Raw genomic sequence first — 21,649 nt, 5'->3', positions numbered from 1 at the left:
GTCAAAGGAGGCTCGGAAGAAGCGGTTGGCTGATCTGGTGGTTCAGCGTGAGATGGAATACAACAAGGCTCTTCGTGACGTCGAGGAGAGGTACTTCGTGGTGAAGGCGAAGCTGGTCGCGCTGCGCCCGGTCAAGGTTGAGCCCACTCCTGCCGCTGACCTGAACGAATCCTGCTTCGATCGGTCGACCTCTCGCATTAAGTTGCCAGACATCAAGCTGCCCAACTTCAGCGGCGCGCTGTAGGACTGGATCCCGTTTCGCGACACCTACAAGAGCCTCATCCACTCCAACATGCAGCTGCCGGACATCGACAAGTACACCTACTTGAGGTCCGCTCTGCAAGGTGAGGCACAGCTGGAGATCCTGTCGGTTGATTTCTCCGCAGAAGACTACGACGTTGCTTGGAAAGCACTGGAGAAGAAGTACGACAACCACAAACTCATCGTCAAGGCGTACCTGGACGCGATCTTCGACATCGAGCCACTGCGAAAGGAGAGTTTCGGCGGTCTGTCTCACCTGATCAGTGAGTTCGAGACAAACCTGCAGATGTTGAAGAAGCTTGGCGAAGGAACGGAAGCCTGGTCAACAATCCTGGTCCACATGCTCTGCGCGCGTTTGGATCATGCCACGCTGCGACTGTGGGAATCGCACCACAACTCGAAAGCCGTACCGAAGTACGACGTTCTGATCGAGTTTCTGCGTGACCAGTGTACGGTGCTGCAATCGATCAAGGCCAACCGGCCCATCGAAGGAGACGGACGGCAGAACCGATCGAGAATCTCAACCGCTCACACGTCCTCGCAGTCACAACGGCGCTGCCTGTTCTGTGGGGAGACGTTTCACATGCCGTTCAATTGTAGCAAGCTGAGAAACATGTCTGTGTCTCAACGAGTGGAGGAAGTAAATCGTCGTCTGCTGTGCAGGAATTGTTTGAATGCTGGTCACTACACACAAAAAAAATATTTCCGAATGTTACATCATTTATGATGTAACACTTTTGCACGTCATTAAACATTTAAATTTAAATGCAATTTGATGTAAATTTGCAACAAATTATATGTAAAAACATGATTTTACGTTTGATTCAACCGTTTACGTCGAATCTCAAGTTAACATCAACTGAGTTTACATGTGATTCATTTTTTCCATGTCGAGTAAATTGTAACTGTCGGGTTACCACCGGCTCACGAGCGCTACCGAGACTCCCTCATGTAGCCTCAGGGTCGGCATGCTTGCGGTCCTGAATCGCGGTAAGCTGGGAAATGCGTCGGAATCCAGTGAAAACTCCACAATCTTGGTTGAACTCTTTCTATTTTTCTCCCACTTTCTTATGGCTATCTGACCTTCTTTTCCTTCCTTCTTCTCGGGGCCCCGTACTCCGACTCAGCTTCCGGAATACCCGGATGAGGCGCAGGTACGACGCGGGTTCACGTCCGGTTGCGGACTGGGTTTTTGGCGTACGAAGTACGAGGGGTCCTGAAGGCGACGGTCAATTTGAGGTTAGGTTGATCATGACGGTTGGGTTTGTTGATAAGGTGGATGGGATTGTTAGGGCAGGCTCACTGGCGGATAAACGGCGTACCTGATGTCCTCCAGCTCCTTCCTGGTTCTAGCTGGGACACTTCTAACGGTACTGGTTACCGTCCACTCGTTCACTTTGAACTTTGCGTAGCAGCGGAGTTGTAGCGTTCCGACTGCTCGCTCTAACGTTGTCCGGGGAATAGGACGAATCTCGGGAAGTCCTGGACGGTTGTCGTTCTACGTCCTTCCCCTCCTCTTTCCGCGCCTTTTCCTTGACCTTCCAACCTACCGTCATGTCACCTCTCTACCGCCCACTGCCGACGAGGTCCTCTGGTGGTCGGTTTCGGAAGCTTCTGCTGGCTGCGTTCTTGGTGGACGTCACTTGCTGGGTCGTTTACCGGAGACAAAACACTTGACACGCGAACACTTCCCAACTTTTACAGAAAACGAATAACAAATCGCGTAAATCGCGGTAACCTTCTCGAGTGAGGTTCCGAACGGTTACAAAATTCACATTTTTTTTCTGTGTACGCTGACGGATGTTCTCGTGGTTCCTGTTCCCGCTGCGGCGGAAGACATCACTCGTTGCTGCACTACGACACGCCTGCCCCTGCTGGCGCTCGACAAGAAAGATCCTCCGTTCCCAATACGCAAAATCAATCCCACGAAGCTGGACAACAACAACCCATGAGACAGCAAGACCAGACACAGAACATTTCCACCCAACCAACCACAAGTTTCTACACAGAAAAAAATATTCCTGTAAATTTACATTATTTATCATGTACCAAAAGGTATCATGATAAATGATGTATATTTACATTAGATTCATTGGAAATTTACATTAGAATCATTGGAAATTTACATTAGTTTTGAAAATTTACATTTGTTTTGGAATTTACATTACTTTAGCAATTTACATTAGTTCAAAGCAACTAATTCTGATTGGCCAATGGGAATGAGAAGCTCGACTTGGATTGCAGTACGAAAAGGGTGTGGCCTATGTTCTATTTTAAAATTATTGAAGCGGGCAGCAAAAGGAAATTCTGATTTTAAAAAGTTGCTTCACAGGTAGGGGACGCTTTCTCGTCGACGGCCAAGTGGAATAACGCTGGACTGGAATCGAACGGACGATGGGTAGGATGTTCGATGTTACTGCTGCTACCCGCTGCCGACTGAGCCATCTTCGCATTTTATAAACGAGCGCCTAAAGCATCAACTTGATCAGGTCGAGGGCAGGCAGTGGGCCAGCGAAATATGAGAGCGATAGAAAGAGAACCAAAAATAACTATTTTTAGTTCGGGTAGTTTTGAAGTCATCGATGGAAGAAATACATTGGATATATGATTTACATTAAATAGGAATTTACAGGAAGCCGAACACGGGTAGAAATTCATCAGATTTGAGCTTCCATGCTCAACGTTTCCATTAGATTCATGATTTACATTAGATTTAGATTTACATTGGAGTGATTTCCATGACTTTTTACTCTTTACATCATATTTCAACATTACATTGAGTGAGTTTACATAAGAAACAGTAATTACGTGCTGTGTAAATTTACATATTTTTTTCTGTGTACTCCGTGATCCTATCCACTTCTCGAAACACTCACCCACCACCACCCACAGACTTTCATAATACCACCACCCTCAAAGCGGCATCCCTCCCCGCAAAAAATGCACCAAAACTTTCCCGCCGAGTCCTCATGGCCACGGCTGTTGTTCGCGTGTAAGACCAGTTCGGAAATTTCTTGTTTGCTCGTACACTGTTGGATTCGTGTTCCGAGTTCTGCTACATGTCTAGCACCTTTTCGAAGAAGCTGAAGTTCCGGACAACACCAGATGTACTGAGGGTACAGGGCATCGGAAATGGCTCAGCGTTGTCGCTTGAGGCCGTACGCGCGAAGATCCAGCCACGGCTGGCTACGATCTCGATGTTCTCAAAAGAAATGAAGTTCCACGTGCTGGAAAAGATCGCCAGCGATCTGCCCGTCACACCGGTTGACGCCAGCCAGATGATGCTCCCCTGTGACATCATTCTCGCTGATCCGCACTTTGGGAAACCTGGTCCCATAGACATGATCATCGGTGCTGAATTCTTCTTTGATTTGCTGGCGGCTTGTCGTCGTAAGATCGTCAAGGACGGTCCGACGCTGCAGGAGACTGTGTTTGGATGGATAGTCTCGGGGAAAGTTCCAGTGTCGTCACCCAGCGTCCCATGCACGGCAACCTACTTCAGCTCAGCAGTTGACCTGAAGGAATTCTACGAACTGAAGGCGAGTCACGCCGACAACATCCACCCTGTGAAGGAGTCCACCCACGAAGAGCTGTTCAAGAAGAAGATGTTGCGAGCTGAGGATGGAAGCATTGAAGAAACAGACACGCGGAACATTCGGCACGCGAAGAAAGTCCGGCAGTTCACCGATTCAGCTGGCGTCACGGTGAAGAAGTGGATCTCCCACTGCCCAGAGCTGCTCAAGCAGCTTCCGAAGCACCTGAAGGACGAGCGCAGCACGCTCAACACGCGGCACAGTGTCGTGCACGCTTGTGTCTTTTGTCAACAGCTGTGGAGAGTCGAGAGCGATCGGGATCAACCGTCGGACGAATCGTTGCAGCAGCTGTGGAGAGTTAAGATGAGGTTGACAGCAGTCGCGACGAGAAATGTGCCGCGCTGGATTGGGTTCAGCAACGATTAGGTCGAGATCACGATCTAGCGAGCGTACGGTGCGAGTCTCTACCTCCGCTGCACTGCGCTCGAGAACCCAAAGTGCAAGAAGAAGAAGATCAACATCCAACGCTTGGCAGAACACACAGCGGTTGGACAAGAAGTGGAGTACGCACACAGCAAAAAATCCGATGGTAAAATCGCATGCAAAAGCATGCACATCACCTTCGTCAAAATAAACACTTAATATTACACACTGCATGTACAATTTTTGCAAACACAAAAAAAAAGTTGCAACCCTCTTGAAACCCAGCACCAACAGTAAGGACTGGCGCCTTAGCCCACTCGGCCATCAGACCGATGAAAAGCTATAAGGATAAACGCATATATGAGCTTGACATGTTCGTCAAGTTGGTTTCCCATACTGATGGGCTACATATTTCAGGGCGTAAAATTACATAAAATTGCATAAAATAATGCAATATTCATTTTACACCCAGCACTTTTACACGCAGCTGGATTACTACTTTTTTAGCTGTGCAGTGGCTTTCCAACCTGCGAAGCCGTACGAAGAAGACGAGGGAGCGAAAGGCAACGTGCGCTCTGTGACCGTTCGCACGGCAAACGGACGCTTCGATCGAGCGATCTCTGCACGCTTTCCATCCGGGAAAGTCAAGAATTTGGTCAGACCTTAAATTAAGCACTCGCTGGAGTGCGCCCCGACGCTGCTGCGTCACCCATTTATGAAGTTGAAGTTGGTGTTTGTAGTCTGTATGTGTGCATGTTTGTTGTAGAAGAAAGCGCGCTGAACGCTGTTCAGTTCCTCTACTCGGTAGACACCTGTCTGCCCGAGCTCACCTGGTTATGGGATTGCATGAATCATTAAAGTCGCTAATCACACCCTATCATCGGTAGCACACCCACCCACGCTACCACAACTCACTGGAGGAAGCCTAGCCTGCCAGTCGGTCTCGGCTGCTCGTTCAACAGTGGGCTTGGCCAGCTCACGCGCCGATCGACATCCCGACCATGAAGTTTTGAAGTACGAAGCCGAAGTCGAAGTCCATCCCAAGCCAGCGAAGGACAACGCCCCCAGGAATTCACCGATGATCTGCTGATCGAGCGCCAGAATTCACCTGGTGGGGTAAGTTGTTCCAGTTTACGCACGCTACATACACCTACTACATCTAAGTTCTGTCCGAGGCACACCACCAACTACATCGACGTCCGAAAGTCTACCCGCAAAAAAAGCATCCTCGTCCGCAACAACAGCACAGCGGCGATCAGCACACCGGCGAACGACACACCACCAGCGTAACACCTTTATGGCCTGCGGGCCCAGTATCATCGTTACCTGGCTAGGTAAGTTGTTCCGGTTTTACAGAAATCTCCACCAGAATACTACAGCAAATCTCTCCCCGAGGGAACCTACAACGAAATCAACATCAACATGATGGCATACCGCACGAAGAAGAAGAAGACATCAACCGATGCACCTGCACCCCAACCATGTGCACTCGCAACAACAAGTTGTGTTTTACTTCGACTGTGTTTGAAAAAAAGTTCGTTGACCCGCGTGTGCTCTGGACGAGCAGAAGAATCCTTTTTCCCCCATACAGTCCACTAGTTTTGAAGGGCTCGATCCGGAACAGGACCTTTTCCAGGAAGTGCGTGACCGAATGGTTACGCTGTCCGCTTTGTAAGCGAATGATTCTGGGTTCGATCCCCATCTGCTCCAATCTTCCATCGGATGAGGAAGTAAAACAGGGGTGCTCAAAGTTTTTGGATGCCGGGCCAAATTTGAAGCTCAAATGAGCTTGCGGGCCAAATGTATAAAAAAAGTTATTTAAAAAATAAATAACTTCATTTTAATTTAAAAGGCAAAAAACTACATCTATCAATTGAAGTTTTGAGAATTTGCTGTTACTTTTTGAACATTTCCAGACTTTTTTTTTATTAGGTCTTATAAACATATGAAACACAATAGCTCATAGGACCTTTTCAAAAAAAACTCTAGATTTTCGTTATTTAAAAAATAAAAGACAGTTTTCCACGAGGGGGGTGTCACTTCCGCGCTAACCGAGCGATAAAGCTTCCTTTTCAAACCTTTTCAGCGTTCATTTTCACCTTTCCGCTTTAACTTGCTTTAACGCGCGTTAACCGCGATAACTTGCTTTTAGGCTTACCTTTTCTTGCGTTCTCGCATCACACTACTCAATTTTTTTGACAGCGAGAACTGTCAAGAGCAAATGACAGTTCTCGTTGTCAAATCAGTCGAGCAGTTTGTTTTGCTGAATTTTTCTCCGTCACCCGGACGGATAGGGGTAAAAAAACGGTGGCGCCCGGAGTGGAGGAAGCAAGATTCTTGCCGCGTTATGCTGGTCAAAAGGGACACTAGCGGCCAGCTCTAGCGAGTTGGTAGCTTCCGGGAAAACGAAAGTGTTCCGGGTTGCACGATGGAACCGGCGTTGGGTGCAAAGGGTATGCCAACGATGCTGTGCGATTATAAACCTGCTGAGGGCAAAACTGGGGGCGGCAAGGTCACACGAAAGGTGTTGAGGCCACTGATGGTGTGGGTTCTTTTCTAGGTTCTGGTCGATTCACACGGTGCCAAAAAATCCGTCTGAGCTGTATTTGTAGTAGCAATATCCGAGCACGGATCGGATGTCCTGTCAAAGCACCAACACAACCAAGCAGATACACCAGAATATCCACGGTAGAGGAAGCGTCTGCATCGAGCTGCCGGAAGTGGTATTACGTACGCTGGGATTGTCTTTACAGAGAAGAAAATTGTAACAAGCCGCGGCTTGGTTTTCGTTACCATTTTTTATTATTTCGAAATGGCTTTACATTCAATAAAGTATTCAAAGCTTTTCTAGTAGTCGTCCCCTTTGCCCCTCAAGCGGCGGGCAGAAGCGGCGGCTTTTGACCACTGCATTTAGACCTACAAAGCTAATAAGCGCTGGAATAAAAAGTCCTCCGAAACTCCTCCTAGAACTTTATTAATCTTCTTCTCGCCAAATGTGTCAAACTGTGGCGCATTTTCTTCTTCTGAATGGACCTGTCCACTCCAACGGCACCGGTTTCCCATACAGGTTACAGCAAAACTCGCCGATGTGTGGTCCAGACAAGCCACACGCTAAGCCGCTCGTCGACGTCATTTGTTGGGAGCTAGTTTGCTTGCACCCTGAAAAAACACCAAACGGCGCCGTCCACTGTGCCATTGGTTTCGTTGGACACTTCTCCACTGTGCCATTGGTTTCGTTGGACACTTCTCCCTACAGCCGCCGCCTTAAACTCTCGGTTCTCCTCTCGCAGCTCATTGTTGGACGGGGAGTCGCACCAAAATGGTGCCTTCCATCGATTGAGCGCCGACACCGGAATGACACTCAGGGCGTAGCTAAGATTTGAAAAAAAAATCAACTAATTAAAACTCAAACTCACCCGCTGAAAAGAAAACTTACACTTGAACTTTTTCTCCCCCAAGTTGCAGCTTGCCGGTCCATTTCGGGTCCAGTTGCTGCTTGCCTCGTTGTAGCAAAACGCCGGTCATCCCATCGGTGTAAAGTTTTCCGACCTTTGACCAACAAAAATCGCGACCTGCTTTGTTTTTGTTTTCCTTCTGCGGAAACTGCTTGAAAACTTATCAAAACAAATACCGAGTTGCCAAACTTGATCGAAAAACTGCTCGAGCTATGACAGCAGGGATGCAAGATCGTTTTCGCTTTGTTCAAAAGTCGAGCAGACGCTGACCGCTTTAACTCGCTTTAACGCGCGTTAACTTGCGATAACTTGCTTTTAGGTGGCGTTATGTGAAAACTCGGCACGATGAGTAGCGTTGATGCTTTTCGAGCTCGTTTTTGTGCGTTTTAGTGTGTTAACGCGGAGTGGCGTCCCCCTCGGTTTTCCATCAGTTTTATTGCTTTTTTTTTGTATTTTTCAAATACCTAAACAACTTTGCAATGAAAAAAAAAAATAGAAAATGTATTCTTTTCAAAAAGTGTAAGATTGGACGAAAATAAAAATTTAAGCGAATTTTCTTTCGCTCTAGATTTCTAGATATTTTTTAGTAAACCCGAACATGCTCAAATTGAAAATAAACGCAGAGGTATGAATTTTAAATTGATTTCAGCTGATTGCACATTATTTTCAATTGAAATTTGTATGTTTGCCTGAAAAAATATTTTTGTCTCTGACTTTTCGAGCCGGGGAAGAGTTGGATTGAAAAAGGCTTTGAAAAATATTTGCAACAGTCTTATTCCTCTGATTTTAACATTTAGTCTGCCTGAATGAGATGGTAGCCAATTTTCCCCCAAGTCCGCCTTTCGTGGCAGTGCGCACGCCTCCGAGAGGTGTGACTCACCGCACTTCACGCAGCGGGGCCGGAGGTTGCAGTTCCGCGAGCCGTGGCCGAATTTCTGGCAACGGTGGCATTGCGCTACGTCCGTCGGGTTCTTGGAATAAAACCGCCAGTTTACCCAAAAACCGTCCAACGTCTTAGTCCGCCGCAGGTCTTGGATCTTGACGGTGCCGCGGTCGAAGTACAACAGGTACAGTGTGTGTGTACCTGTTACCGTTGTCTTGCGCGAGAGCACTTTTATCTCCCGCGGTTTTATTCCGGCGTCCGAAAGGTGCTCCTTCAGGTCGGTGACCGGGCGGTCTTGGTAACCCTGCAAGACGACTTTAACAGGGGGCTTCTCGGGGTTGAATGTGTAGAAGTTGAAGATGCTACGCTTCAATTCTTCATACACCAGGTCGAAATTCTTTTTATTCAGTGTGATCACTTGCACTGCCGACTTACCGATTTTCAGACAATATCCGAGGCCTTCCAGCAACTCGTCAACATCGTCCGCCAACGTGTCCAAAACAAAAATTGGAGGTGGTCTTCGTTCCGTCGGAGAATTGATCTTTTTTGACGTCGGCACTTTTTTCCGTGCACGACCATCGTCGTAGTCGTCGTCGTCGGTAGTGCTGCTACCGTCGGTGTTGTTGTTGTTTTCTTCGTCGTCGCTCAGCATCTGGAACTCGTTCCTGATGGGAATGTTGGCGGATGTCGACGTGTTGGTCGTGGTACCGGAAGTACCGGAACGGGTTCGCACTGGTGATCTTGAAACATATCCGGGATGTAGTAACTTTTTGTCGATGCCTTCTGCGCTCACGCTCCCCTGCGCGATGGCGGTCGACACGGCGTTGGTTTGTTTACCTTTTTGCACGCGGCCGGTAGACGAACTTCGCGGGTTTTTCGAGGCCGCACTCGAACTGCCACGGCCACGGCCGGCCTTTGGCATGCTGCAGGAGCAAACTCGCGGGTAATCACGGTAACTTACGGCGAAAAAAATCGAAAAAACGATAGAGCACTGAGCACTTGGCTGCTGCTTGCTCTCGTGCTTACACGGAGGTGATCTAGCACTAATCAGTCACAAAACAGCTACGGTGATTGCAAATTAGCTGTAAAACAACTGCTCTAATAATAGCTGGAATGGAGCTGATTTGATGCTGCTACTAGCAACACTGCAACCAAATATTTCATCAAACTGGCAACACTACATTGTGCCGTGTAAGAGCGAAAGAGAGAGATCACCAGCAAGCAGATTCAAAAATATTCTTTGCTCTCTCATCCATTAAACCAAAACAAATCGAGCGGGGAGAAAAATTCAGTCAGCTTAGAAGATTTAGTTTACGCAGCTGTTGAAGTCGTTTTATTATGTTGGTAAGTTTAATTTCATTATTTTAGTTTCTTGTTGATAAAAAAAAATTCTACGACCTTTGCAGTAACCTCCAGCTGACATGAAATTACGGTTACGGAGGAAAAATGGCAAATTTATGCGGAGATTTCATTGCGCGAAAGCAACAACCGGCTTCGAACGCCCAACATGGGAGGAACTTCCAACACACGGCTGATCGGTGATTAATATGACATTAAACGGTTTACGGACATTATGCGCTGTTAGTGCTGAACAGTGACTTTATTTAGTGCTGATTGGTTACTTGGGTAGTTAAACACGCGTTTAGTATTAGGATATAACTTTATTATTTCTAGGTATAAGTTTACACAGGACGTCTTGACTGACGACTGACGACGACAGAAGAGAGCGACTCTTCGTTTGGGTTGCACTACCGAGCTCATTGCTATAAACTAGCACTAGAATTACGACTACCTACTGGACATTACACTTCTGCAGGTTGGTACTATTTTATAGTACCGAGGGATACTACAACTCTCCCACACATAACTGTTGACGACTACCGATTCCTTGACCTTTGACAGACTGTCGACGACAACATGGCGAATCACATTTTCAATTGAGGTTATGTTTTTTGATTTCGTTAGCTACATGGCCCCGGCGATGGCCTGAAAAAAGCTACCGAACAACATTGGCAATATGGCGGCGTTTGTTTATAAACATTGCGAAGTGTAAACACGATTTTTTTTCTTGTGGAAATGTGGAAACTTCGCAGAATCACAAGATACTGCCGGTGATTGCGACCGCAGCAGCGGGTTATGTCGGCTACGCGGATGGTAAGTCTTCTACAAGCAGGTATGTTATTTTGGTCGATTGTTGAGTATATTATGAGTACATTGAAAATAAATCTTTGTAGCGCTGGTTTGCAGCGATTGACGAGTTCTTTGATGTGCGAATTTGGTTGACGTATTGATTTCTGCAATGTTTGTATGCATCCCAATCACTAGACGCCTTGGTGATCTTAAACTTCCGGTAGGCGTTGTCTCTCACGGTTTTCAGCATTTTAAGATGATTTCCATCAGTCGTTTGGGTCTGCTCGTTCATCAATGCGGATGTCGATGAGACTTCCAACTGCTGCCACCAAACCTGCATCAAACTCTTCTCCCGCGTCGTCGACTGAATCCGTAGGTATCGAACGACTTCGGTTCGAACGGAGAATTTCCTGCAGTTTCTCTTTAGAGTACCGGCTCCAACTTACCCGGGTCTTGTTACGTTCAGCCAGGTGAATGCTGCTTGTTCCGATGTTGATTCCTACGGTTTCATGATCGGAAACTTTCAGCTCCTCCAAGACACGTGCGTTTCCACCCTCCATGTTTGAAAAAACGAGGTCTATCATCGTGCTGCTGCTCGGTCCAACACGAGTCGGTTCAGAAACCAGTTGTTTCATTCCCAATGCCTCCGTGACGTTTCTCAATTCCCGTGAATATCCTGGTTAAAATCGCCAGCGAAAACATTTGCCTTTTCGTCTACAAAAACACTCCGAAGCCATGTTTCCAGACGATCGATGAAACTGATGTCACTGGTGCTAGGTGAGTGGTAGATTCCTCCATAAATTCCGTTCAGTGTAGGGCTTTTGACATCAATTGCCACCAGCAACGAAGTCAGATATCGTCTCTAAGTCCAGACGGTCATCCACGTACATTAATACACCTCCCGTGTGAGCTGATTTTGACAAACAGGCGCTTTTCTTGTAGTTCTCAATCTCATAGTCGTCAAGATCATGTTTCGTGGTCAAGTGCGTTTCTGTCAAGATCACCAGTTTCGACTTGTCCTTCTGAATTATCACCTTAAGCTCGTCAAAATGTGTCCTTATTCTCGCTATGTTCAAGTACAGTACATCTCCAACAGGTTGTGGTTGCTATTGTGTATAATCAACTAGTTTATTCCTCCGTTCCTGCTGTTTTCTGTACACCGGACACTCATTGCTCCACACAGCATGGTTCACGTCGATGTCCGCATTTTTTTCATTCCTCAATTTCTCACAGTTTGAGCACTTTTCCTTCTCTGCCTTGCAATCCTTCAACTCGTGCGCTCCACTACAGATCGGACAGGTGACGACAGCAGCTTTACAGTCCGCTCCTTTGTGGTTGAAACCATTGCACTTGAAGCACCTAAGCACCTGCAGTCCATCGAAGACACGGCAACGCTTCCAACCGCAGTTCACCTTTCCTGCTGAAACGTTAGACCGGACTAACTCGCAAATAAAAGAGGAACATTACAAATTGGGAATATATATTGTTCGATTCCGCCCACTGTACTGTTCTAACCTCTCTTTTCTCTACTTCTTCTTCCACCTTTCGCCTCACCTCTTCCTCTCACCGCACAGCCTGCTACTGCTCCACGTGGCCGTCTCGTCAGCCGTCCCACCGGCCCCGCAGTCGATCTTTTCCGGAACGTCGCGATCTTCATCGCCGCTGCGCGAGTCCGGTTCTTTGTTGCGCAGATTTTTCGGCGACGGCGCAGATTCTGAACCGGCATGTTGGATTTTCTTGGCGGCGTGGCAGGTCCACCTCAGGATTCGCTTCCCCTTGGCAGCTGGCGTCGTCCTGCCCCCAGCTCGACGAACTCCGGTTGAATTCGTCCGGACTCCGGCGACGACGCAGATCTTGCGCGGCCTCCCGCCGCTCGTCGGACTTCGTCCGATCGTTGACGTTTTTCGCCTCGACCCCGGCTGGGTGATTGGGGAGACTCGCAGCGGGATTCGGCCGGGAGAGTTCCCGTCCACCGAATGGAACTCGTGCCGCGTGGAACCGAAACTTTTCCGCGGACTCGGTGAACGCGACCGATTGCTTTGCTGGCCAAAGAAGAACTTCTCGAACGTTGCGTTTGTGAGATTAGACAACAGCACCGGAACAATTAAGTTCAGTTCGTTCAACAACAGTTGACTGCCAATCGTATCAATCTGGTTTGCTCCAGGAAGCTTTGGTAGGACATCCGACCCGTGTGATGCGAGAACGCAAGAAAAGGTAAACCAAAAAGCGAGTTATCGCGGTTAACGCGCGTTAAAGCAAGAAAAGCGGAAAGGTAAAAGTGAACGCTGAAAGGTTAGCAAAGAAATCTTCATCGCTCGGTCAACGCGGAAGTGTCATCCCCCTCGGATCTGAACAATGCGACGCGTGGCGCGGTGACAGATGTTAGTACTTAAAACTAAAACTTAATCTACTATCACAGGACACTATACTGAAAAGGCATTGTGGGCAAGTATTACCAAATGAGAAGAAGAAGACCAATGTAAGGTAAATTGTATTGACTTGCGAATTAATTTTAATCGAATAAACATAGCTTTAAGCTCATCAACACCCACAAGACAAACAGGGTGTCTGCTCAAAAGAGCTTGCCCCAGGAGCGACCTACCTCGTTGAATGCTTGTACCGGAAAGAGGCCGAGTCAACAACGTGCACGAGCGCGAGCCCACTTCGGCTTGTCGACCCTGCTTCGTCGACTAGTTGATCGACCTTCGACGGGGGGCTAGTTTGACAGTAGGGAGCATTCATTCATTACGTGCCCCACATCTCCCTTCCTCCAAGTAGAAAAAAAACACAAAAAATAGTAGGCAACCCATTTATTTAAATACACTCGTAAAAAAAGGCAAAATTAGTCAAGAAAAAAAAGGTAGTCTCACATTATATTTCCAGATGAGGTAAATAAACTCATCAGCGCGCCCTATACACGATCAACACGTCGCACAAACTGATCCAAGTAACTAGGCTTTTTCTTCTCACGAGTTGAACGTTGTACCGGTTCTAGTTCTGGATCGCGTTCCTCATCTGTCGAGTTTCGGTTTCCACCAGATGAATTCCTTGCGCGGTCTGGTCGCAAGCTGAGTTGTGCTTCACATTCCGCCGAAGTACGCCACTCGAACAACTTTTTGGTTTGGGATACATGACGCTTAAGAATGTTTCCCGAGTCATTGGTCAACATCAGGTTCCCATCCCTTTCTTCAAGAACCGTGTACCGCGTTGGATCGAACCGGGTGTCGCCTTTTTGGCGGACGTTGCGCTCCACAATCACGGTATCTCCGGGGCCAATTCGACATGGCCGTGCTCCTCTGCGTGCATCCTCCTTGACCTTCGATGCTAGTTTTGCTCGTTTATCTCGGGTATCAATGTCACTTTCACTAGTAGCTTCCCGTAGTTCTCGCTCTGTCAGGAATCCAACTGTGTTTGCCTCCAACCTGCCGATCTCCCAAGGACTATGCTGGTCGTCGAAGGGCGCGTCACAGCCAATGTAAAGCCGAGATGACGGATCAGCAATGTTGTCACGACCACGCACGAACTCTACCCAACACCTGTATGGGCTCAAGCGCAGAGCCCATCCGTCCGCTCTTGTCAGTGCGCGCTTGGAGCTTTCTCGCGACCGGTTGAGGATAAACGAAACACCATTCGCATCTGTTCGCAGCGTAAATTCCCGGCCGAGCAGAAAATAGGCGAAGTGTTCGACAGCCCACACCGCCCCAAGTGCTTCACGTTGGTTTTGAGCGTATCGTTTTTCTGTCTTGGACAATGCTTTCGATGCGAAACTGATCACGCGGGGGGGCTTCCCAGCACTTTCTTGCACCAAGACTGCCCCGAGTGCGTTGGGAGAAGCGTTAGTGTACAGGATTGTCTTATCTTCGTCCGAAAAGTAGCCCAGCGTAACAGTACACTGCACGATCCTTGGTGAGCTCAAACGCTGCGGCCTGTTTAGCTTCCCTCTTCCAAGTGTTCTTGTTCGCTACTGCCCAGAGTGGGCTCGTTAAGTCTGCGTAGTTCTCCAAGTGGGGGCTCAGGAATGAAGCCAAACCCAGAAAACATCGCAACTCGGATACCGTTTTGGGTGGACGGAATTGGCGAACGTCTTTAATTTTGGCTTCATCCACATGGAATCCATCAGCGTCGAGTTCGTGCTCCAAGAACTCTCGTCTTGTCAAGTTCGCACTTCGTCGTGGTCAGCGTGAGATTGTTATTACGCAGGATCCGCATAACCTTGGCCTTGGTCTCACGTAGTTCTTCCAGCGAGTCGGCGTATATCAGGACATCGTCGATATAGATGATCACATTCGGAATCTCTTCCAGCAGGCGGCACATTTCTCTTTGAAAAATTTCGGGCGCTGCGTTTACCCCAAACATGAGACGCGTAAAACGAAACATTCCGTTTTCTGTGAGGAAAGTTGTTAAGTCCCGGGATTCCTTGCTCAGTTCCAAATGATAATACGCGTTGGTAAGGTCCAACTTAGAGAAGAACTTGGACCCGTGCAGCTTGACCCTGATTTCGTCCATGAGTGGAAGGCGAAAGTATTCGCGCTTGATGGCACGGTTCGGACCCCTCATGTTTACAACGAGACGGAAATCGCTATTGCCCTTTGGCACCGCAGACATCCCGCTTATCCACTCCGGTGCTGACACAACGTGCTCGATGATCCCCAAATCTTCCATTTCTTGCAAACGAAGACGAGCAGCCTCTCGGTAGGCTGCGGGCACATTATAATATGCGTTTCGCTCGGGGGGTACCGTTTTGTCCACGCTAAACTTGACCTTTACGCCCGGCATCTTTGGGAAATGTTGAACTCGCTTTTCAGCCGAACAACGGTTCACCTTGAAACCGATCTGCAACAGTTTCATTTCGCCCGCTGTCGTCCGTCCAAGAAGCGACTGCCGTCCTTCTTTTACGACGATGAAGTCGGCAGTGACCGACGGTTTTGCAGCGTGGACCACGTCCACCCTGGCACGGAATGCGCAGTGGATTGATAACGGGGTCTCCGTGGCATAGGATCGAAGCTTCCTACCCTGCTGATGGTCGATCATCTTAATGTCGCTTTCATCACTTTTAATTTGCTCCCAATCCCTGCCTCCAATCACATTGACATCCGCGCCAGAATCAATTAAAAAATGGATTAAAAAACACATCTTCAAGGAAGATCGAATTGATATACTGGAACATTACGATAAGAGAAAATAAAATAATGTAAACCACTAATATGATCGGATCAGTTTTATTTAAGTACGTTTTCCAAAGAAAGGTAGTTTAATTCATACCTCGTCGTCTTCAAAATCCTCGCGCTTCTCAACAAGATTGGCAGAATTCATCCCTGGGCGGCACAACACGGCAAAGTGTCCCAGTTCTCCGCAAGAATTGCACTTCCTGGACAACGCTGGACAGGGAGTGTCGGCCGGATGGGCCAGTTTGTCGCATCTTGGGCAACGGAAACGACGCCCTCTGCCACGTTGCTGAAGCTGCCCACGCCGCCGTGGCCCTCCACGCTCTTTTTTTTTTTTTTAATTTATATTTATTTTGATTTTCTCTTCCATGTACATTCATTCAGTTAAAATATTATTGAGTGTCCAATCACAATCAATGACTTTTCACCTCAATTTTAAATACTAGCAACTTTCATTTATTCATGAAATATTGTAGCTTTCGCTATTCAGTGATTTCAAATGTAGGAGGTCCTACATGTACAAAAGGGAAAAGGGTTACCTTAAAACTAACTTATAAACTATATAAAGAGCGGATCAATGCAGCTGAAGACTGCAATGATTTTTGTCGAAATGCATCAATTATCTTATTGGACAAAACATCCAAAGTGTCAACTTCGGCTAATTGATGAAGTTCACTGGTGCTGAACCAGGGAGGAAGTTTCAGAATCATTTTCAGAATTTTGTTCTGAATCCTCTGAAGTTTTTTCTTCCTGGTTAAGCAACAGCTTGTCCAGATCGGCACCGCATAAAGCATGGCAGGTCTGAAAATTTGTTTATAAATTAACAGTTTATTCTTGAGACAAAGCCTAGAATTCCTGTTTATAAGTGGATACAAACATTTAATAAATTTGTTACATTTAACCTGGATACTTTCAATGTGATCCTTGTAAGTAAGGTTTTTGTCAAAAGCAAGTCCAAGATATTTCACTTGATCCTCCCACTTTAAATTTACCTCATTCATCTTTATAATGTGATGACTTTTTGGTTTAAGAAAATCAGCCCTTGGTTTGTGAGGGAAAATAATAAGTTGAGTTTTTGCAGCATTTGGAGTAATTTTCCATTCTTTCAAATAAGAATTGAAAATATCCAAGCTTTTTTGTAATCTTCTTGTGATGACACGAAGGCTTCTACCTTTGGCGGAGATGCTTGTATCATCAGCAAAAAGTGATTTCTGACATCCTGGGGGCAAATCAGGCAAGTCAGAAGTAAAAATATTGTATAAAATTGGACCCAAAATGCTTCCTTGAGGGACGCCAGCACGTACAGGTAGTTGATCAGATTTGCTGTTCTGATAACATACCTGCAGAGTACGATCCGTCAAATAATTTTGAATAATTTTCACGATGTAAATCGGAAAATTAAACCTTTTCAATTTCGCAATCAAACCTTTATGCCAAACACTGTCAAATGCTTTTTCTATGTCTAGAAGAGCAGCGCCAGTAGAATAGCCCTCAGATTTGTTGCTTCGAATTAAATTTGAAACTCTCAACAACTGATGAGTAGTTGAATGCCCAAGGCGAAATCCAAACTGCTCATCAGCGAAAATTGAATTTTCATTAATGAGCGTCATCATTCTATTAAGAATTATTCTTTCGAATAATTTACTAATAGATGAAAGCAAACTAATGGGCCGATAGCTTGAGGCTTCAGCAGGATTTTTATCCGGTTTCAAAATCGGAACTACTTTGGCATTTTTCCAACTACTGGGAAAATATGCCAAATCAAAACATTTGTTGCAAATTTTGACCAAGCTACTTAAAGTTGCTTCAGGTAATTTTTTAATTAATATGTAAAAAATTCCATCCTCACCAGGGGCTTTCATATTTTTAAACTTTTTGATAATAGATTTAATTTCATTCAGATCCGTATTAAAAACATCATCTGATGAAAACTGTTGTTCAACAATATTCTGAAATTCTATTGAAATTTGGTTTTCAATAGGACTCAGAACATTTAAGTTGAAATTATGAGCACTCTCAAACTGCTGAGCAAGTTTTTGAGCTTTCTCCCCATTAGTTAATAAAATATTATCACCATCTTTTAAAGAAGGGATTGGTTTCTGAGGTTTCTTAAGAACCTTTGAAAGTTTCCAAAAAGGTTTGGAATAAGGTTTAATTTGTTCGACATCTCTTGCGAACTTTTCATTTCGCAGGAGAGTGAATCTGGGGTCAATAACCTTTTGCAAATCTTTTTGAATTCGCTTCAGTGCAGGATCACGAGAACGTTGATACTGTCTTCGGCGAACATTTTTCAGACGAATCAGAAGCTGAAGATCGTCATCAATAATGGGAGAATCAAATTTGACTTGGACTTTAGGAATAGCAATATTCCTAGCATCCAAAATTGCATTAGTTAAAGATTCCAAGGCTGAATCAATATCAGCTTTGGTTTCTAAAACAAAATCATGATTTAAATTGTTCTCAATATGATGCTGATACCTATCCCAATTAGCTTTGTGGTAATTAAACACAGAACTATTGGGTCTGGTAACTGCTTCATGAGAAAGTGAAAATGTTACTGGAAGGTGATCAGAATCAAAATCAGCATGAGTCACTAAAGGACCACAATACTGACTTTGATTTGTCAAAACCAAATCAATTGTTGATGGATTTCTAACAGAAGAAAAGCAAGTTGGCCCATTCGGATATAAAACCGAATAAAGACCAGAAGTGCAATCTCTGAATAGAATTTTACCATAGGAATTTACTTTTGAATTATTCCAAGATTGGTGTTTGGCATTAAAATCAATATTCCCGTTTGATTTTTTCTTCATTGGTATTACTTGGGATGGGGCAAAGCCAAGCAACACCTTAAGTTCGTTTTTGATCTCATCCACCGACAAGTCGTTGGAGAGACCTTTCAGGACCGCCTTGAATGGACGAGCATTCTTGGTCTCATACGTGTAGAAATTGTGTTTGTGGTTTTTCAAATAACCAACAAAAGTTTGGTGATCTTGTAAAGATTCCGTCAACAAGCGACATTCTCCTCTTCGACCAAGCTGGAACGAAACCTTCAAATTGCAAGTTTCCTTGCAATTCTTCAGTTGCGTTCGAAAGCTGGCCAAATCGGAGACGGAAGTCACTACAATTGGCGGAGCCTTTACTCGTTTCTCGACGGCAGAAGGCTCAGTACGAGGAGAAGGATCCTTGTCAACAGTTTCGGTTAAAACACCGAAACTGTTTGCCAATGGAATTGGAGGATTGACCTCACTTTCAGAATCAGAATCAGACCTCGGATGAGGCTGTTTTCTTTTTCTGTTTCCGTTAGCCGGTTTAGCGTTCAAACGCTTCACCGACGTAACGACCAAATCTTCAGAAGATTTGCGTTTACCTTTGTTTTGACGCATTTTGCAAGCAAAGATCTCTTTAAAAAGATGGCTTCGTTTGTAAAATACAACAAAATTTCAGGTGGGGTTAGCCTTGAAAAGACTGTTTAGAATTTGGGAAAACAACTCAGGTAGTCTTTAAAAAGACTGTGAATTTTTTTTAAATAACTCTGAGCTTAGGTAGTAAAAAATACCGCAGCTCTAGTGTCCGTTCACCTCGAAGGTTCGCAAGACACGATGGCCCTCCACGCTGCTGCGGCTCTCCACGCTGCTGTGGCACTCCACGCTGCTGCGGTTCTCCACGCTGCTGCGGTTCTCCACGCTGCTGCGGCTCGCGATAGCGTCCTGCGTGATAATTCGACTGCTTCCTGGCGGGTTGTCTCTTAGTTGACCACTTTCCTCTGAAACGCTCATCCGCTCCGGGTTGCTCACGCGGGGTCGAGCCATAATTGGAGGGGCGCTGCTAGCAACCGCCATCACGGTCTCGTTTTCGTCAATAGCCGGTGGGAGCGCTTCAACTCTGGAGGCGGCCTGAACCAAGTAGTTGGTTGTCCAGTTGTGCGTCCTGGCCTCTTTCGCGAGCTGCTTATTGGCCATTCCGTTTATCATTTGCGTCCTCACGAATCTTCCGCGATCGTCCTCGCTGTACTTGCAGAGCTTAACCGACACAGTCACCCGGGCGTGATAAGCGGCGACAGACTCCCCGGGAGCTTGTTTCATGCTCGTAAAATTTTGATGTGCGGCTTCGGAATCGGTCAGGTCAAACAAGTGTTCGTTAATGCCCTTGACTAACGTGTCGTAGCAGTCGGCCGAATTTGAGAACGGTATCAAACCCGCGGCCTTGATAATCGCTTTCAGCTGACCGCCGAGCACTTTGCAGCGCTGGTATGGATCCCGAACATTGGCCACGTCCGTTGCCATCTCAAAGTCCTCATAAAACTGCTGCCACTCCTCCCAAAGCTTGGTGGTAGCAACGTCCTTGGGGAACTTTGGGAACTGGTCCCAACGAACACCTGCTGTCTCCATCGCGGAATCCGGAGCCACGCGTGCAGGTGTTTCGCCTCCCGTGACTGGCTGTTCCAGCTGGCGTGTCGGATAAGGCCGCTCCGAAAACTGATCCCGACTGGCTCCTGCAGCTACGAACTCTTCGCTTGCGCGCGCTTGGTCTTCCTGAACGGGCTGACCCATTTGTTGGTTCGGCCGAGGGAGTTCTCCAGGTATGCGAGGAGAATCCTTTCGATCCTATCGACCTTAGCTGCTAGCTCGGAGTATGGCTGTTCCTCTCTGACCGACGGACCTTCCAAACCTTGCCCACTTGATGGATGATGGTTCGTAATCGCGGTAGTCCCTACGCGCCATTTTCGCTATATTCTGTAACGGTAGTTTCTACGCGCTAGAATCAAAGCCAAACCTCGACGGTAGTCCCTACGTGCCGGAACATTATTTCGTGACGGTAGTTCCTACGCGCCATGATTCAACATTTCCAGATCAAAACCTACCCTCGACGGTAGTCCCTACACGCCGGAACAATATTTCGTTTTCAAAGGAATTCTATGGAATTCTACGCGCTGCACACCATCACCTTGAACAAAGAAGCACACTTTCTCCCTTTTGCTTTTTTTAAGTCGGCTGGCTGGCTGGCAAAACCAAACCAACAATATGGCTACGAAGAAGAGATAAAAAAAAATGGCGGAACCGAACAAAAGAAAAAGCACCGCACCAGGAATAACACAAAAAAAATCTTCTTTTCTTTCTCGAACACGATGCTTTCCAATTTCACACCAAAGTTCAATCCTCCAGATCGGGGCAAGCTCTTCAGGAAGTCGCGCAGGTTCTTTCTCAAACTAACCTCCAAAATTGCTAAAGGCAACTCTGGCAGGATCGCCAATGTAGAAACTCGCCTGGTCCGGGAGAGCTTGCCCCAGGAGCGACCTACCTCGTTGAATGCTTGTACCGGAAAGAGGCCGAGTCAACGACCTTCGACGGGGGGCTAGTTTGACAGTAGGGGGCATTCATTCATTACGTGCCCCACACTTCAGACATTATCTATACAGATTTGGGCGCGCAACCTCACCCAATTGCCCGAGCTGTACGGACACGGTTGAGACGGTGGAACACGTGGTATTTGTATGCCCACGGTTCCAGGATAGTAGGAACACCCTGTTGCTAGTGTGTGGGTCTGACGCATCGCCAGACAACTTGGTGGATCGAATGTGTCTTAGCGAAGGCGCATGGAGCGCTGCATCCAGAGCCATAACACAGATTATGCTCAAACTGCAGCAAAAGTGGCGTACGAAGCAGCGTGCGCAAGGACAGAGCTAAGGGGCCGCGGTGGCTTCCTGATACTCTGATCACGAGTGTGCCATTGGGCGCTGCCCCTCCCTGAAGTAATGTCGAAAGACGGTTCCGGGGAGGTATAAAGGCTTACCGTGAT

General features: G+C 46.7%; 1 protein-coding gene across 1 annotated transcript; it reads right to left on the bottom strand.

Moving 5' to 3' along the window:
- Positions 1-5,894: 5,894 nt before the first annotated feature.
- On the bottom strand, positions 5,895-8,104 carry LOC128092732 (uncharacterized). Its single transcript, XM_052707182.1, has 2 exons — positions 7,654-8,104; positions 5,895-7,589 (listed from the first exon to the last, which is right to left on the bottom strand). The coding sequence occupies exons 1-2, from the start codon at positions 7,740-7,742 to the stop codon at positions 7,361-7,363; spliced, it is 318 nt and encodes a 105-aa protein (XP_052563142.1). The 5' UTR covers positions 7,743-8,104; the 3' UTR covers positions 5,895-7,360.
- Between the last annotated feature and the right edge of the window lie 13,545 nt (positions 8,105-21,649).

Source organism: Culex pipiens, chromosome 2, assembly GCF_016801865.2.
Source record: "Culex pipiens pallens isolate TS chromosome 2, TS_CPP_V2, whole genome shotgun sequence".
In the NCBI taxonomy this organism is placed as follows: domain Eukaryota; kingdom Metazoa; phylum Arthropoda; class Insecta; order Diptera; family Culicidae; genus Culex; species Culex pipiens.
The sequence above is the reverse complement of the archived record's forward strand: the minus strand, read 5'-3'. Positions and strand labels throughout refer to the sequence as shown.

Coding starts and splice junctions, on each gene's coding strand:
- LOC128092732 (XM_052707182.1), bottom strand. CDS start 7,742: ATGACCGGCGTTTTGCTACAACGAGGCAAGCAGCAACTGGACCCGAAA. Junction 7,590..7,653: donor GGGGGAGAAAAAGTTCAAGT/GTAAGTTTTCTT, acceptor TTCAAATCTTAG/CTACGCCCTGAGTGTCATTC.